This window comes from Emys orbicularis, chromosome 7, assembly GCF_028017835.1.
Source record: "Emys orbicularis isolate rEmyOrb1 chromosome 7, rEmyOrb1.hap1, whole genome shotgun sequence".
NCBI classification, from domain to species: Eukaryota; Metazoa; Chordata; order Testudines; family Emydidae; genus Emys; species Emys orbicularis.
In genome coordinates, this window is record NC_088689.1 from 101,649,236 (window position 1) to 101,666,485 (window position 17,250).

The following is a 17,250-nucleotide window of genomic DNA, read 5'->3' on the forward strand; positions in this document are numbered from 1 at the left end:
CTCTGAGCTGGCTCCGTTAGGGGTACTCTCTCCCCCCCTTTTGGGGTCAGTGGGTCACAAATGGCTTATCTGGGCCTTGGGGAGGGGTCTGACCTGGTGGGGTCCCTCTGACCCTGCACCGATCCCAGCCCGTCCCGTTAGGATCCCCCCCGCCAATCGCGGTGCTGGTGCCACGGATACAAAGGGGGATTCTAGGAGTTTGGGGCGCAGGGCGGCCCTGGGTGTTTTCCTGCTTTTAAAGATAACGCCACCCGGGATCCCCCCCTCCCGCAGGGCTCGACCCATACACGGCCCGGTCCGCTCCCGGGGATCCCTGCACGGCTCCGGCCCCACTTACCGTCCGGGATCGGCCCCCCGCCCCCGTGCTCAGGCCGGGGGGGTCCGGTCTGCGCCCCCCGGGCAGGACGGTCTGGCCCGATCCCCCACGGCCGGGCGGGCGCACACGGAGCGGGCGCTGGCGGCCGAGGCTCTCTGGGAGAGACGCGCTGGCTCCCCCCGGCCCCCCTGCCCCGAATTCCTGGCCCCGGGCCAGCGGGACCCGCCCCGCACCTGGATCCACTTACAGCCGGCGCCGCGCGCCCCGGGCCGGCCAGCTGCGAGACCGCGCCCCCTGCAGCCCCTGCCCCCCCATCACCTCCACCCCCGCCCTTATGCAGCCTCTACCCCAGCCCCCCACCGTTCCTGCCCCAGCCCCCACCCCATCACCTCCTGCCCCAGCCCCCCACCGCTCCACCCCATCACCTCCACCCCCGCCCCTATGCAGCCCCTGCCCCAGCCCCATCACCTCCTGCTCCAGCCACTCCAGCCCCACCCCATCACCTCCTGCCCCAGCCGCCCATCACTCCACCCCTGTCCCCTGCCCCAGCCGCTCCAGCCCCCCACCTCCTGCCCCAGCCCCCCACTGCTCCACCTCCTGCCCCAGCCCGTCACCCCCTGCCGCTCCACCTCATCACCTCCTGCCCCATCCGCTCCAGCCCCATCACCCCTGTCCTCCCCACAGCCCCGCTCCACCCTCCTGCCCCCAAGACGTCCAGCCCCCAACCACTCCACCCTCACCCCCATCAACCCTAGACTCCTCTGCCCCAGCACTGTTCTCTTTTGCTCGCCCCAGACACTCACCGACCCATCAACACCCTGGGCCCCAGCTTCCCTCCACACACCCCTGCCTCTCCCTGGAAACCCCTGTCTCCACACCCTCTCTGCCACCTCCTGCCCACCCCCATGGAACCCCCACCACTCATCTCCACCTCTGTCCTCCCTTCCCGTCCATCTCCACCTCATCCCAGGGAGTGGGGACTGTTAATCCCAAGGCACATTTGCCCCCCTCTAAACACACCCTCCCCGCACATGCCCCATCTCAGCAGGGGACGGGGGTTCTGTGTCTGTGCATTTATCCCCTGGCCACTCAGCGGCACCCCCGAGAGGGGTAAGGCCCTGTGTGCCATCCTGCTCCCCAGCCGGTGACCTTTGCTGACTTACACAAGTGGCTAGTGAGTTCCTGGGGGGGAGGGAGGAAAGAGCCCAGAAGCGCCCCCCTCCCCCCCCCCGCAGAGGTGTGGACACCCTGATAGCCTTCTCATGGTCCCTTCTGGCCTGAAGATCTATGGATCCGTGTTGGATACATGCACGCCAGGGTGGATCCCAGGCATGAGACTGTGGCTTCCCCCCGCTGGAACTTCAAACCTGTTCTGGAGGGTCTTGGCTCACAGCCCTCCCCCTGCCCTAACCCCTCAGACCCCCCTCCCCTCCCAGAGCTGGGAACAGAACCTAGGAGTCCTGGCTCCCAGCCCCCCCTGCTCTAACCACTAGACCCCCTCCCCGAGCTGGGCTAGAACCCCGGAGTTCTACGCGGAGCTCTGGGAGCTGGGGCGGGGCAGCGGTATGGTATGGTGCCCCCAGGGACTCACTCAGGAATGGGGAGGCGCAGACAGAGCAGCCCCCTGGGGAAGGGATTAGCTGCACGGACGCTCCGGTGTTCTGTCTGAGCTGGCACTGGGCCCCTGTGCAGGGTCGTCTGGAGAACAGAGACATGTGGCGTGGGGAGGGGGAATGGGAATCAGGACTCCTGGGTTCTATCCCACACAAACTTCCACCAACATGTATCCCCTGCCCCCAGGGTGCTCACTCAAGACTTTGGCCCTTCATTTCCTATTTAAATTTTAGAGTAAATTATGGTAAATAGAATCAATGACACAGCTGTGGCCCTCAATCCTGGCCCATAGCCCCCTGCTAGCCCAGCCCTAGCCCCACCCCTCACCCTCCCAGTTCTGCCAGCGCTCCTCAATCCTGGCTCACAGCCTCCTGCTAGCCCAGCCCTAGGCTCCCCCCCACAGTTCTGCCAGCGCCCCTCAATCCTGGCTCTCAGCCCCCTGCTAGCCCACTCCTGGGCTCCCCACGAGCTGTATGCAGGGATGTAGCAGTGTGTGGGGTGAAATCTCATTAGGTTTGTTCAGCTCCAGGGTGTGTGTTTCTCCCAAAGCCATGCGTAGATCTGAGGGAGCCCCCCCACATCTGGCAGTTTCCCCATAGCATGGGTCACCTCAAAGATGAGTCCTGGAAGGAGCTGAATTGTGACTATGGGGAGGCAGCAACTCCTGGAAACGGCTCCGCCACAGCTGCCCACGGACGGGGAAGGGGAAACCAGGCTGGCACTGTAGCTCCAATCCAGGGGGTGTTGGTGGTGGGGATACCAACCGGGCCCATGGCTCCGATTGGGGGTGGGTTGGAGATACCAGGCCGAGCCCATGACTCCGATCCAGGGGCAGGGTGGGGATACCAGGCTGGGCCCTGGTTCTGATCCACGGGGTGTCGGTAGTAGCGATACTGGGTTGGCCCCATGGCTCCGATCGGGGGCTGGTGGCAGTGGGGATACCGGGCCAGGCCCGTGCTTTGAACGAACCCGAACAAAAACTCAAATCCAACAATTGGCTCTTCCATTTATTTTCCAAAATGAGCTAAAACTCCGAAGATGGAGAGAGGGAATCTTGGGGGAGGCAGCGCCCGGCCCTGGGGAAGTGGCGGGGGAAGGGGCCTTCACATCAGGGCTCCCAAGATGCAGCCCAGGTAAACAGAACCAGGGCAGAGGGATCCGGCAGAAGGATCAGTGGCAGAGCAGGGCATTTAAAACATTCAGGGCTCCCCCTGTTTGTCAGTCATGATACATCTTAAGCAGGCAGGATTTGATGGTGCTCATGTACCGATCCCAGAGAGCCTGGTGCCTGCGGGTAAAGAACTGGGATGTCAGACAATAGCACCGAGACGCGTCCACCTCTGGGTTGGGGCATGGAGGCTGTTTATACAGGGACCCCTCGCCTGGAGCGGAGATGCAGCTGCTCTGGGGTGGGATATGGGGCTACATATAAGGGGTTCTGTCACCTGGTGCTGAGATGCAGCCTTCTCCGGAGTGGGGAGCAGAGGCTGTTTATGAAGGGATCCCTCACCTGGTGCTCAGATGCAGCTGGCTCTGGGGTGGGGCTTCTGGTTAACAGCTGCCATCAACGCTACCCTCGAGTTTAGGACAGGAAGAGTCTGTGTGCAGTGATTTTGGTGGTGGCGGCCCCCACGTCCCCGGTGGGTGGCACTTACCGGAAGGCGTCCAAGTTGTGAGCGGATGTCGTGTACTGCGTCAGGAAGAGACGGACGTCGTTCAAGGTCCACTTATCCGACTTGCAGGGCTCAATGAACTGGGGAGAAAGGGGAAAATGAGTCAGACAGCCTGCGTCCTGGGGGCAACACCCCACAACCTCAACCTCACCCCCTGCTTGCTGGGAATTGGGACTGGCTGGCTCAGGGGGTTGGGGAAATGGGACCTGGGGCATTTCCCCTCTAGGTGCCTCTCCAAGTCTATAATTCCCCATGTGGGGTGAGCTGATGGGTCTCAGCCCAGTTCCCAACGGGCCAGAGTCCCCAGTATAGCCCCCCTCCCCGTCCTGGGCACTAACCAACTTCCTGCCCCACCAGCATGGAAGCTGGAGGGTGATCAGGCCATGAAGGTCAAATCTCCCTCTTCCCAGGCCTGCAAGGCAGTATGTGTTCCGGGGGCTGGCTTCGGGGGCGCCCAGGAGTGCCATGCCACCCCCAATTCACCCACAGACATTAAATCCTGGTGGTGGAGAATCTGAGAAGTCTATGTGTGTGTGTGGGGGGAGAAGGGGTTGGTATATATGGGGCAGTGTATGGGGGTATGTCCACCAGTCAGTGAAGCCCCCTGTGTCTGCGTGTGGGGGGCCATGACCGCCGGGGGGGGGGAGGGAATGGGATGGGGGGGAAATGCATGCAGGGTGCGTGTGGGGTGGTACCTTTTCCACTAGGTCGATGAAGAAGTCACGCACGTCCTTGGTGTGGATCAGCTTAGAGGCCATATTGACCAGTGTCCGTGACAGGTTCTGTGGGGCCCAGACAGGTCACCAGAGAGTCATGAGGGCCCTCACGCCTCACGGATCTGCGCAGTTACAAACCGCCCTCCCCTGCCCCCCAATTCACACACAGGGGAAGGGACTCACCGGGTCGCTCAGTGAGTTGGTGACTGAGCAGGGGAGAGAACCCAGGAATCCTGCCTCCCAGTTCCAAGCTGGGAGAGGGGTAGGGGCCGAGGGTGGAGCTGGGGACACCCCAAAAGGAGAGGAGGATGGATCTGAGGGGAGGGTGTCCATGGCCCCAGCGCCCCCAGGCATTGTGGGGCCAGGCAGCCTGACTCAGAATCCCCCTCTGGTGGATGCCTCAGGCATGGCAGGTGCAGATGGAGGTGGGAGGTTCAGGGGGTCCAGAGCAGGAGGCTGTGGCACCAGGCAAGCCAGGCCATGGGCTCCAGCCCTTCACTGGCACATGGGGGACCCATGTGATCAGGTAACGCAGAGGAAATGCATTGATAGGTGGTGCCAACGGGGGGCACCACTCAGAAGCCTGGCCACTGAAGGGGGCTTCTTGAACGAGGCGGGGGGAATCCTCCCTCCACATTCCCATTACTCCCTCCTTGTCCTCCACCCCTGGCCCCAGGACACACCTTGAAGTTGGCCTCCATCTCGTTGTACACCGAGATCTTCCCGCGCAGTGACGTGCACACCAGGCTGCAGAGGGACAGAGAGGTCAGGGGCCCGCTGCCAGCTCTCCCCAGGCCTGGGGCCAAGAAACGGCATCACATATGGACAGAACAGACACCCCCAAAAATGCTACTTCTCCCAGCTCCACCACATGCACTACAACACAGGCCACATGGAGAAGAGAACCCAGGAGTCCTGGCTCCCAGCCCTGCCCACATCAGGTCTGTACCTCTTATGCAGATCAAGCAGATCCTTATCAGCGATCAGCACCTTGAGCTCCTTGAGTTCCTGCAGGAATTCCTTATCCAGATCCACGTCCATGTCGTCCACATTGGAGTCTGGGGGGAACAGGTGGACAATGGGAGAAGGCTTTGGGGTGGGGAGGGGCTGGTTACAGGGATCCGTAACCCAGCACTGATTTGCAGCCACCTCTGGGCTGGGGCGTGGGGGATGGTTACACAGAGGCGGGAATAAGTCTGGGACCACAGTGGGTAGCTCCCAGTTCTAGGGGAAGTCCAGCTGATGCATTCCCCACAGCACAACCCCGCAGAGCCAGGCTACGTATGATGTTGCCTCCCCTCCCCCACACCCATGGAGTAAGTTGACATTGCAGGTCCCCATAGCACCACGGGGTGTTTTTTAATGATTGTGCCAGGAGCTGTCCAGGCACAGCTCTCTAGGGGCTACGATTTGCCCCATCTCCTCCCAAGCAGGGGGTCCCCAGTCTCACCCACGGCTCCCAGTGTCCAGTTCTGGATCATCTGCTCTGCGCAGTAAGCGAAATCCTCAAAGGTCAGGAACTGCAGCTTCTTCTTGCCCGTCTCGAAGCGGCTGTTTGCGAAGAAGACGATGGCAGCGTAGTCCCTGGGGGTGAGGTAGGGGACGGTGCCGTACACTGAATCAGAAAATTCCTCTGTCCCTCCCTCCCACCCCACTCTCTGCAGCATGGCATCGGGGCCAGCACTGACTGCCAGGCGAGTGCACCCCCTAGTGTTCCCCTTGGAGGTCGCCCATCCAAGCACTGACCCAGATCTGAAAGGATGGCTTAGAGCAGCTCAGGTCTGTGCTGAGAAGGCCCAGCTGACGGTCCAAGGGTTGCAGGCTCGAGCTCAGGATTCCAGATCCTGGAGTCATGTGATTGTTTCTGCTTGAGTATGCAGAGAGCCTGAGCTGATTGCTTAGAGGGAGCTACCCCAGGCATCCTAAGGAGATGTTAATTTCCAGCCTCACTGCTCCAGGGAGCCTTAGCCCAGCAGAGGGCTCTGTGTAGTGTAGGAGGGGTCAAGCCAACCCAGCAGAGACACTCCAGGGGCAGAGCTACATCATCACCAGTGCCCCACTGGTACCCCCCGACCTGTTACCTGGCTAGCCGGTCTGAGAGCAGGAAGTGCTGCTGGATGTTCTCCACCAGGGACCCCCGCATCTCCTCCACCACCTTAAACACCCGCTTGAAGTTGTCAAACTGAGGAGGACACCAATGGGGGGGGGAGGGAGAGAGAGTCAGAGCCCTAGAGGGGAAGGGCCCCGTATCCCATTCCCCCCACCCTGAGCCAGCCAGCCCCCACCCTGGGGCCTGATGGGAGACACCGCCCCAGAGGATCCTGGGAATCCCCCTGGCCAGGGTCCAGATAGGTGTCATGGTGTAGGAGGCTCATGGGAATCCCAGCCTGTGTCCTGATGCCCCAGAGACTCATGGGAGTCCCTAGCCCATGTTCTGACAGGTTGCTGCCCCAGAGGCTCATGGGAGCTGCCGGCTCAGGGCCTGAGGGTAGCCGCTGCCCTACAGGCTCATGGGAACCCCTGGCCTGTGACCTGATAGGGGCCACTGTCCGAGAGACTCAGAGCTGCCAGCTTGGGTCTAATGGTAACTGCTGCCCCAGAGGCTCATGGGAGCCCCAGGCTGAGCCATACCTGGCGCCGGCAGCTCTTGAGGGTGATGCTTGTCTTGGTGCTGACATCATCTAGGTCCTTCTTGGTGCCCTTGGAGAGCTTCTTGCCCAGCACCTCACGCACAAAGGCCTCGTCGAAGGCATAGTACCTGCCGCCGCAGGAGTGGGAGACAGAGGGCACCTCAGACACCCATACCCCACACACCTCAGCTGCCCCCTCTCTGCCCCACTGGTGCTTCAGACACCCCTGTGCCCCCAGACCCTCAGACTCCCCCAGTGGGACCTCAGACACACACCCACCACCCAAACTTGGTCCAGCTTCCCCTCCCCCATTCAGCCATGGGCTGGGCTTCCTCCCTCCCCCCCACTTGGGCCCAGCTTTTCCCCCCAGCCTCAGGCCCAGTTTCCTCCTCCCTTCCTTCCCCCCAGCCTTGGGCCAAACTTCCCCAACCCCCAGCCTCCCCCCTTCCCTCCTGGCCTTGCCCCCGTCACTTCCCCACCCAGCCTCCTGGCCTCCGTCTGGCCTCCCTCCAGCCTTGGGCCCAACCCCCTCCTCTCCCAGCCCCATACCCCCCCACCTTTCAATGAGCATGGCCTGGCGGGAGGGGGGGATCTGAAAGTGTAGCTGGTGGATGAGCTTGGAGGGGGTGTGCAGCAGGCGCTCCAGCATGTGGAAGGTGCGGTAATGATCCATGGTGTCGCTCTGCAGCACGTCCACCGTGGCCCCCGTCTGCTCCAGGATTCCACTGCGCAGCCGCAGGCTCACCGCATCACTCACTGGGAGGGGTAAGGGGCTGAGGTCAGCAGGGTCAACCCCCCACCACATCACTCACTGGGAGGGGTAAGGGGCTCAGAAGTCAGATCAATGCGTGGGGGGGGGGGCAGGGCAAGACCTCATCTATCACCACCCGCTATCGGGCGACAGGGTCAATGGGACAAGCATCCTATTTCCCTCCTTGGCATTAGCAAAGCAACAGGGTAAACTGAGGCACAGATGGGTTGTTGGGGAGGGAAACACTCACCCAGAGTTACTCTTCTCTCAGAGCTGGGGGTAGAGTCCTGGAGTCCTGACCTCCAGTCACCCATTGCTCTAACCCACTTAGACCCTAATTCCACCCACAGGCCGGGGCAGAATCCTGGCATCCAGCCCTCCAATCCCCGTACCTGAGTACCCATCCAGCCAGAGCTGGTACACCTCCTCATCGATCAGCGTGGTGTTCCCCACAAAGATGTCCAGGTCGTTGGTCATAGCCCACGGCACCAATTCAGCCTGGCCAAGGCTCCAGGAGCAGGACCCAACCTCCCAGCTGGCCTCCGGAGAAGAGACAGGGAGCCTGTGGGGAGAGAAGGGAGCAAAGTGGGGTGGGTCTAGTAGAGCAGGGGGACAGTCGCACCATGGGGACCACCCCCTGATACAGTAACTGAGAGCCAGAGAGTCCTGCCTGTAGTCCCCCTGCTCTACTAGACCCACTCCCCTCCCAGAGCTGAGAGAGAACCCAGAAGTCCTGACTCCCACCCCCACTCCACTTTAACTACTAGACCCACTCCCCTGCTAGAGCTGGGGATGAACCCCAGAGTCATGGCACCCAGCCCCACTCTGCGTTAATCACTAGACCCCACTCCCCTCCCAGAGCTGGGACAGAACCCAGGCGTCCTGGCACCCAGCCCCACCCTGCTCTAACCACTAGACCCCACTCCCCTGCCAGGGCGGGGGACAGAACGCAGGAGTCCTGGCTCCCAGCTCCCCCCAGCCCCGGCACAAAGACGAACCTGCGGAGCTGTCCCCCGATTGACACTTTCCATATGACCCCGGAGCTGTTTGCTTCCAGGTCGCAGCAGCAGCATGGCTGCCCGCGTCACCCTGCACGGGGCGGAGCCATCTGGGTGTGAGCAACCCGGAGCCAGGACGCCTGGGTTCTGTCCCTGGCTCTGGAAGGGGGGGGGGGGGGGGGGCAGACGCCGATCTGGATCTGCCGCTACTCCAGCCTGTGATTTAACATGGGTTAGGGGAACTGCGGAGGGTCCCGGTGCGCCCCTCTGCAGGCTGCATCTGGTGTCCCTGGGGTCTCCTTTGTCCTCTGCAGTTACAGGGAGGATTTCGGGGGAGCTTTCTCCCCTCTGAGGCTGTGAAGAGGGCAGACTCCCCGGCTTTCTCGCTAGCAGCTCAACTGCAGCCAGCTTTCCCTCTGTTTCTAGAGGGATCCCTGGCTGGGAGCGGAGATGCAGCCACGTGGGGTGAGGCCCGGGGGCTGTTTATGTAAGAATCCCTTGCACTGTGCTGGGGGCATTGGGGTCAGCCCTGAATCCGAGGGGAGAACGCCCCCGCCGCCCCCATTCTCTGCAGAGCTGGATTCTCCTGGTCTCCTAGGCCAGCCCTGGTCCTGCCCAGTTGGAGGTCTCCCGGGGAGGGGGCATTCTGTAACCCTGAGTGGGGTGCACTGGGGTCTCCCATTCCCAGCCTCTCGTCCCACCTCTCCCTTTCCTGCCTTGTGCCCATGTTCCAGCTTCCCTTCCCTCCCCCCGCCCAAGTCCCAGCGGGAACACAAAGGCCCTTTGTTCCCACCAGTCTTGGCATTGCAGGAATCTGGATCTATCTGCCAACCATGGCCCAGCTACTCCCCAACCCCCGCTCCCTGCTAGGGAATGACCTCTGGATTCCGGGGTTCAAGCCCCACTTCCTGCTAGAGATTCCCCCCCACACTCCTGCTATTGAACCCCCAGCCCTCTCCCTGCTAGGAATCATGCTCCGGACTCCTGGCTTCCACCCCCCAACCTCCTCCCTGCTAGAAAACGCCCCCCAGATGCCTAGATTCAACTCCCACCCAGACCTCCTCCCTGCTAGAGAACACCCTCCCCCAGAGACCTGGGTTCAAAGCCCCTTTGCTCCTTGCCCTCCACCTCTTCCCTTAGCCCCTTCCCAGACAGCAGCCCCCATCCTGGCGTCCCTGTGTGTGTGTGTGTGTGGGGGGGGTTGTTAGCACCCCTCTCCCTACCCAGGCCTGCCTGGGGCCCGAAGAGTTAACAGCACTTCCTTCCTCCCCCCACCCCGTATCTCCTTTTCCATTGTAGCCCAACATCCTTCCTGTCTCTGGGACAGGATTCCTGGCAGCCCCTCCCCGCCTGTTCAGAACAGAGTGTGTGTGTGTGGGGGGGGGGGGGGCACAGCTGGGCGATGGGAGAAATGGCTGGGGTGGGGGTGGGCTCAGTAGGAAGCAGTCAGAGCAGGCCCCAATATGGGAGGGGTGCTACAGGGAGTGGGGCAGGCGCTTGGTGGGGGGCAGTGGCCCGGGGGAGTGGCTGCTGGCCCCAGTGCAGTGCTGTGTTGCAAGAAAGGGGTAAGGGGCGCTTTCCCCTGTAGGACTCCATCAATTCCCTCCCCCAGCCATACCAGATGCAGCTCAGGGAGGGCCTCAGGTCAGTGGTTTATGACCCTACAATAACAACCCCAGAATGTCACCGGTGCACACTGGTCAGACAGGCCGTACTCCCCCAGCGCACTCAGCCCCCCGATACATCTGTGGGGGAGACCTGCCCCCCCCACTGAACACCTGCCCCCAACTCCTTCCTACACACCCACCACCCCTCGCCTCACCTCGCCCCCAGCCCTTCCTCCCCTTTACCCACCTAACCTGCCCTAGCCTTTCGCTCCTGCCATGCACTAGTCCCCCCCGCCCTCCTTCCCCTTCCCTTCCCCCCCAAACCCGAGTTCCCCGCGCCCCCGTCTCCATCACGGGCACCTGTCACGCCCCCCTCCCGCCGCTGCCCCCACCCGATCTAGACCCCCAGCCTGGCCCGAGCGGCCCACTCTAGCCACCCCTCCCCCAGCCTGTCATCTCCCCCCACCCGTCGTAGCCTCCCCCGCCCCAGAGCCAGCCCGCCCGCCGGCCGGGCTGGGGGATGCGGTGCCGCTGCTGGCATTTGTGCCGTTCGCATTGTTATTCCCACGTCACGGCTTCCTCCTCCCCCCCCCCATTCCTCCATCCTTCCCCCTCTCCAGCAGCGCTCCGAGCCGCAGCCCCGCTACCCACCCCCCGCCCCGGCGGGTCCCCGCCGCAGGATGCGCCGGCTGCACTGAGCCCCGGCAGACACCAGCACGGCGGGGGCGCGCACCTTCTGCCGGGATCCCCCGCCCCGGGAAGGGGGGAACCATCCTCCTCTCCCTCCGCCGGGCTCAGCCCCTGCAGCCCGGACCCCCCTGAGCCGCGCGCTGCTGGAAGGGGGCAGCTGGCTGCGCTGGGGACTGTGCGTCTTGGAGACGGGGGTCGTGCGCCCCCCCCCAAGCCGAGAATCGTCCTCGAAGGTGGTTCGTGCGCGACAAAGAAGAGGATCGTGCGGTTCCAAGCAGCCAAAGTGCGTGGTTGGGAGGGAGCCTGCGCCCCAAAAAAGGCGATTCCGCGGCCCAATGGGGCCCGTGCGCCCCGAAAGAGCTCAGGTCGCTGGGTAGGGCCCGTGCGCCCTAACCCGAAGAAGAAGGGGGGTTCCGTGCGCCCCGAAGGTGCCAAGGTCGGTGGCTGGGGGGCCAGTGGGCCCCGAAGAAGGGGGGCTCTGTGCGCCCCGAAGGAACCAAGGACTGTGGCTAGGGGGGCCCGTGCGCCCCGGATGAGCAGGGGCCTGCGCCAGAGGAGGCTGCGGGACGGGGGCTGATCTGCGGGCGGGAGGAGGCGGGGTGGCGGCACTGGAAGGGGCGGGGGAGCAGGAACCACCTTGCGGCAGCGCGATGGGCAGCGAGGCCGGCGAGCCGGCGGCCAGCCGGGCCCTGGCCCAGCTGAGCGACTCGGAGCTGGGCGGCTACAGCAAGGAGGAGCTGGTGCGGCGGCTGCGGCAGGAGGAGGCGGAGAAGCTGGCGGCGCTGGTGCAGCGGGGGCGGCTGATCCAGGGCGTCAATCGGCAGCTGCAGGAGCATCTGCGGGAGATCCGCGAGCTGAAGCAGGTGAACGAGCGCCTGGCGGCAGAGAACCGCGAGCTCCGCGACCTCTGCTGCTTCCTGGACGACGACCGGCTGAAGGCCAAGCGGCTGGCCCGGGACTGGCAGCTGTTCGGGCAGCAGGCGGCCCGGGTGCTGCGGGACGAGCTGGCCTCCTGCCTGCACAAGCTGGCCGGGCTGGAGGGGCTGCAGGAGCGCCTGGCCGCCGATAACCTGGAGCTCAAGGCGCTCTGCCTGGCGCTGGAGGAGGAATGCGCCGCCCGCGCCGACAACAGCCCCGTCGGCTCCTCGGAGCTCAGCCTGCCCTGCGGGCCCCGGGACCTGGGCGACGGTAGCTCCAGCACCGGCAGCGTGGGCAGCCCGGACCAGCTGCACCTGGCCTGCTCGCCCGAGGACTAGAGACTCCCCCGGGGGGCCGGGGGGCCGGGGAGCCAGGACCCACCCGGACTAGAGACCTCCCCAGGGGCCTGCCCCCCAGGACTGTACTCTCGCAAGGGGCCAGGAGCCCCCCCTCAAGGGAGCTGCTCCCAGTGACTTCACCCAACCGCCCCCACCAGGAGGACTGGAGAGCAGAGGATCCCCCCACCCCGCAGGCTGTGGCTGGGGTCTCTCCCCTGGGATCTGGGGAAGGGGTGCTGCAGAGGATGGAGGGGTCACCTCCGTGAAGATCCCAGTGCAGACTTTGGGGGTTAGGGAATGGAGCTGGTTACTGGGGGGAAGGTCAAAAATGCATTTTGGGTGCAACCCCCCCCCGAAGCAGCGTCTCTCTGGCTTCTTCAGCAACCTCTCTCCCCCCAGGTGCTAACTCCAACCCCCCGGTGTAGTGAGAGCAGTTTGACTCAGGGGACGGGGAGATTAGGGCAAACCCTCCCCCAAAAGAAGTAAAAATAATAAATGTTTTAAAATTGCTACTTTGGGCAGAGTCCGTGTCTCCTGATTGGTGATTTCCTGCTTCTCTGAGCCCGGAATGTTGGGTCCTACACGGTATGGCCCCAGTGTGATGCGGGGAGAGAGATTTTATTGTAATTTTCTTTCCGGGACTCTGATTGTTCCAGTTCCTACATATCCTGAGTCCGTTCAGTTTAGATTACAGGATTTGTTGAGTTTGCAATGTCCTATTTTCTCTATTTTGGGAATGTCACAGTTCCTTGCTATCTAGATTTCAGCTCCAAGTGTCGGAGTTCCCGATTTGCAACAATAAAGAAAAAAAAGTTTCAGTGAAACACCAGTTCAGCTGTAGAAAGGATGGGAGGGGGGGGGGACACGAGCTTAACCCCTATGTTATTAGGGTGATTTATATTCACCCACCATGGCCCAGCCCCATAGAAATGTCCAGTGCCTGCAGGGGATACAGGGTTGGGAGCCTTGGGAAAGCGAAGGAGGGATGTGGAGATACCAGGGGACTGTGGGTTAGGACTGAGGGGCCCGGGCAGGGCTGTGGAAGAGCCCAGGGTTGAGATAGCAGGGGCTGTGTTCAAAGGGGACAGGCTGTAGGTGGCTGGATACTGGATAGTCCAGGCTCCATGAAGTAACTAGTTCCCCATGTCTTGCTCAGAACAGGGATGGGTCCCGCCGTCCCTTCCTGCCCAGCCACATCTCAGAGACAAAGGGCTGCCAGGCCAGGCCAGGAAGCAGATGTCCGGATCCTGAGGCCATGATAAGTAAGAGCTGACAGCAGCGATCCAGCTCTCTCTCCCCAGCTCTACAAAACCCAGGAGCCTCCAGGCTGGGAGGATCTGGGGAGGGGGCTGTTCCCCAACCCACCAGCCAGGAGCACCGTAGGAAGCCAGGGCGGCTACTTGGCATGCAGAAACTTTGCCTATGGAGACATGGTAGCTAGACACAAAGCACTGGGCTGCAAGCAGTGGGGTAGGGGGCGCTCTCCCCTCGCAGTCAGTGCTGACACCAATGCTCCAGCGAGGCAGTAGGGGGCACTGTGCTGCAGAGAATAGGGGGGGCTCAGTAGAGGGCATTCTGGCCTCACAGTCAGTGCTGACTCCAGCGCCCCACCCCTCACTAGGGGGCGCTGTGCAGCGTGGAGGGGGTTGGGGGGTTTCAAGTTCCCAACAGACACAGGCACAGCTAGGTCTGCCCAGGCAGTAGCAGCTATGCCTGCTGCCCACAGGAGGCCAGGAAGTGCCTGTTTGTGTTAGTGCTGCCTCACTGGGCCTTTGCAAGGGCTGGCAGGCAGGCAATGCATCACTCCCCTATGTACCCCCCCCCCCAGAACCATGCATAATGGAGCATGGGGATGTGGTCCCCAGCCACCTGCACACCCACTAATTCTTGCTTCTCCTCCTCCACCCTGGGCTTTCATGCTGGCAAGCATTGACTCCTGGCTTGGGTGCAAGCTTAGACCTTAGCAGCCCCTAGTGGCAGCATGCGACTTATGGGGACCAAGAACACACGCTGTTTTGTATCCAGCACAGTGGGGCCCCAATCCCTGCCTGGGGCCCCCAGGTGCTTCCCTGATACAAATATTATCCACCCTCCTGGCCCCAGCTCTGCCTGACTGAGCATGGAAAGTCCCTACTCGACCGTGTGTTTGTGTCAATAACGTGATAACCTTTGAACACTGCATCCAGTCCATTCCACAATGGCTGAATGTCCACAACAGGCAGAGCCAATGCTTATTTGTGCCAGGGTTGAGCCCCGGCCCCTCTGGGCTTGGAAGTTCATAGCCCCAGCACCTCTGTTTGCTGTATCAGGTATGAATATAAAAGAATTGCTTGAGCCCCTTTCATTACAAATTAAGCACTGGGCAGAGCCCTATGGATTTTGGGGGAAATCCAAAAAGCCAGAGAGGGTATCCACAGCCCCCCGCATGGGGGAGGTCAGGGGACTGTGGCACGGGGAGGAATGGAGAAGGGGTGAACAGAGCCTCTGGTGGGGGGAAGAAAGGGGATCCCGACGTTATATGCGGGAAGAGTGCCAGGTGGCAGTGGGAGATTGGTGGGCAGACAGAGCCTGGCAGGGGGGAGATTGGAGGGAGTCCCTGAAATCGAGAACAATGGGCAGGTGGCACCCAGGGAGCTGTGGGGTGAATGGCAGGGTACAAGGAGCCCTGCTGAATGTAATGCACTTGGCTGACAGAAGCAATAAAATGTTTGAGCCCTTAGTTACTTTTATTCCCCATATAATGGAACTGGGCATTGTGTCAGCATCTGACATTCGCAGGGACCCCTAGAGGTCTACCAAGGTGTTTATAGGCCTCCCATCACTGTGCCGTCAGGCCTCTTGTGGTCATTTAGGTTTGTATCCTTACAGCATCCCCTGCAGTAGTGCCGTCGCCATTGCATGGGGGGAAACTGAGGCACAGAAGAGCTGAACCCAGGAGCCCTGAGTCCGAGCCCAATACACCACTTCTTGGCTAGGAAAAGCTGACTTTAGAGATGTTATGAAGAAAGAACTGGGGAGATTTAGCCACAGCCTAGATGTGAGCACCTATAGAGAGGTCCGAGTTGAAGATGATGCCCAGGTTAGGGGCCTGAGTGACAGGCAGGAGGGGGTGGTGTCCACAGTGACTGAGAAAGGAGGTAGGAGGGAGGGGGAGATTCTGATCTCTGGTTTAGCCATGTTGTGTTTGAGCCGACCGACAGACAGCCACGAGGTGATGGCAGAGGCAGGCAGGGATTTCAGTGTGGACAGGAGGGGACGGGTCTGAAGCAGAGAGGTAGATCTGTGAGTCAGCAGCATAGAGATGGTAGTTGAATTTGTGTTTGCGGATGAGATTACTGTGACGGGTTGGATCACAGAAACCCCCTTGGGAGCTGCCACCCGATGTGCAAAGACTACCCCTGCTTCTGTTTTCCCTGCCAGCTCAGGACTCCAGCACCCTGTCTTGCTGAGCCAGACACTTCCGTCTGCTGCAACACAGACCCAGGGTCTGAATCACTTGTCCCAAAGCTGCAAGTTTACTTGAAAACAGCTCACAGAAGTGTGCTTGTCTTTAGCACTCAGATGCCCAACTCCCAATGGGGTCTAAACCCAGATAAATCCGTTTTACCCTGCATAAAGCTTATGCAGGGCAAACTCATAAATTGTTCGCCCTCTATAACACTGATAGAGAGATATGCACAGTTGTTTGCTCCCCCAGGTATTAATCCATACTCTGAGTAAATTACTAAATAAAAAGTGATTTTATTAAATACAGAAAATAGGATTTAAGTGGTTCCAAGTAGTAACAGACAGAACAAAGTAAGTCACCAAGTAAAATAAAATAAAATGCGCAAATCTATGTCTAATCAAACTGAATACAGATAATCTCACCCTCAGAGATGCTTCAGTAAGTTTTTTCTCAGGCTGGAATCCTTCCAGGCCTGGGCACAATTCTTTCCCCTGGTACAGCTCTTGTTCCAGCTCAGGTGATAGCTAGGGGATTCTTCATGATGGCTCCTCTCCCCCCTTTGTTCTCTTCCACCCCTTTATATATCTTTTGCATAAGGCGGGAACCCTTTGTCCCTCTGGGTTTCCACCCCCCCTCACTGGAAAAGCACCAGGTTAAAGATGGATTCCAGTTCAGGTGACATGATCACATGTCACTGCAAGACTTCATTACTCACTTGCCAGCACACACATATACAGGAAGACTCACAGGTAAACACAGCCATCTGCGGATAATGGTCCTTGCTAATGGGAGTCATCAAGATTCCAAACCATCCTTAATGGCCCACACTTTACATAATTACAATAGGCCCTCAGAGTTATATTTTATATTTCTAGTTTTAGATACAAGAGTGGTACATTTATATAAATCGGATGATCACGCTCAGTAGATTATAAGTTTTGTAATGAATGTAAGGACAAGAGACCTTTTGCATGAAGCATATCCCAGTTACGTTATATTCACTTTTTACCATATTTTTCTAAAACTATCCCAATTACATTATATTCACTTATTATCATGTTTTTATAAAATCATATAGACTGCACAACGTCACAATTACCCAGAACTAAGGGGAAGAGGGAGAAGAGAAGGGGGCCAAGGGCAGAGCCCTGTGGAACACCCACAGAAAGGAAAATCCTCCAATGATTAGAGAGGTAGGAGGAAAACCAGGAGAAGACACAGTCACCGGAGCCAAGGGAGGACAAAATTTCAGGAAGAGCATAGCTGAGTGACCCATCAGCCATCTTGGACACAAAACAGATACGGATGGACAGGGACAGAATCCAGGAGTCCTGGCTCCCAGCTTTAACCACTAAACCCCACTCCCGTCCCCCAGCCAGGGACAGAACCCAAGAGTCCTGGCACCCAGCTTTAACCACTAAACCCCACTCCTCTTCCCCAGCCAGGAACAGAACCTTGGAGGAACTGGAGATGGTGCCTGTAGATGAGGCAGCTAGTAAGAAGCTGAGAGTCCCTGTCCCCACCCCACACTGTCACAACTCACCCCTCTCC

General features: G+C 60.3%; 2 protein-coding genes across 2 annotated transcripts; one reads left to right on the forward strand and one right to left on the reverse strand.

Annotated features, from left to right (window-relative positions):
- Positions 1–2,926: 2,926 nt before the first annotated feature.
- Positions 2,927–8,762, reverse strand: FIBP (FGF1 intracellular binding protein). The gene is made up of 11 exons (XM_065407785.1): positions 8,699–8,762; positions 8,093–8,262; positions 7,507–7,705; positions 6,951–7,077; positions 6,401–6,501; positions 5,770–5,903; positions 5,269–5,377; positions 5,003–5,066; positions 4,299–4,385; positions 3,586–3,683; positions 2,927–3,218 (listed from the first exon to the last, which is right to left on the reverse strand). Exons 2-11 carry the CDS (start codon positions 8,175–8,177, stop codon positions 3,149–3,151), a joined length of 1,074 nt encoding a protein of 357 aa, XP_065263857.1. The 5' UTR covers positions 8,178–8,262; positions 8,699–8,762; the 3' UTR covers positions 2,927–3,148.
- Positions 8,763–11,645: 2,883 nt separating this feature from the next.
- Positions 11,646–12,251, forward strand: CCDC85B (coiled-coil domain containing 85B). Its single transcript, XM_065408737.1, has one exon. It carries the CDS (start codon positions 11,646–11,648, stop codon positions 12,249–12,251), a length of 606 nt encoding a protein of 201 aa, XP_065264809.1.
- The last annotated feature ends 4,999 nt before the right edge of the window (positions 12,252–17,250 follow it).

Bases quoted from the DNA above. Each gene is read 5' to 3' on its own strand.
- CCDC85B (XM_065408737.1), top strand. From the start codon at position 11,646: ATGGGCAGCGAGGCCGGCGAGCCGGCGGCCAGCCGGGCCCTGGCCCAG.
- FIBP (XM_065407785.1), bottom strand. From the start codon at position 8,177: ATGACCAACGACCTGGACATCTTTGTGGGGAACACCACGCTGATCGAT. The intron at 7,078-7,506 runs GTGGGGGGGTAT...CTGCGGCGGCAG, and splicing joins CAGGCCATGCTCATTGAAAG to GTACTATGCCTTCGACGAGG. The intron at 5,067-5,268 runs GTACAGACCTGA...GTCCCTCTGCAG, and splicing joins CTGCTTGATCTGCATAAGAG to CCTGGTGTGCACGTCACTGC.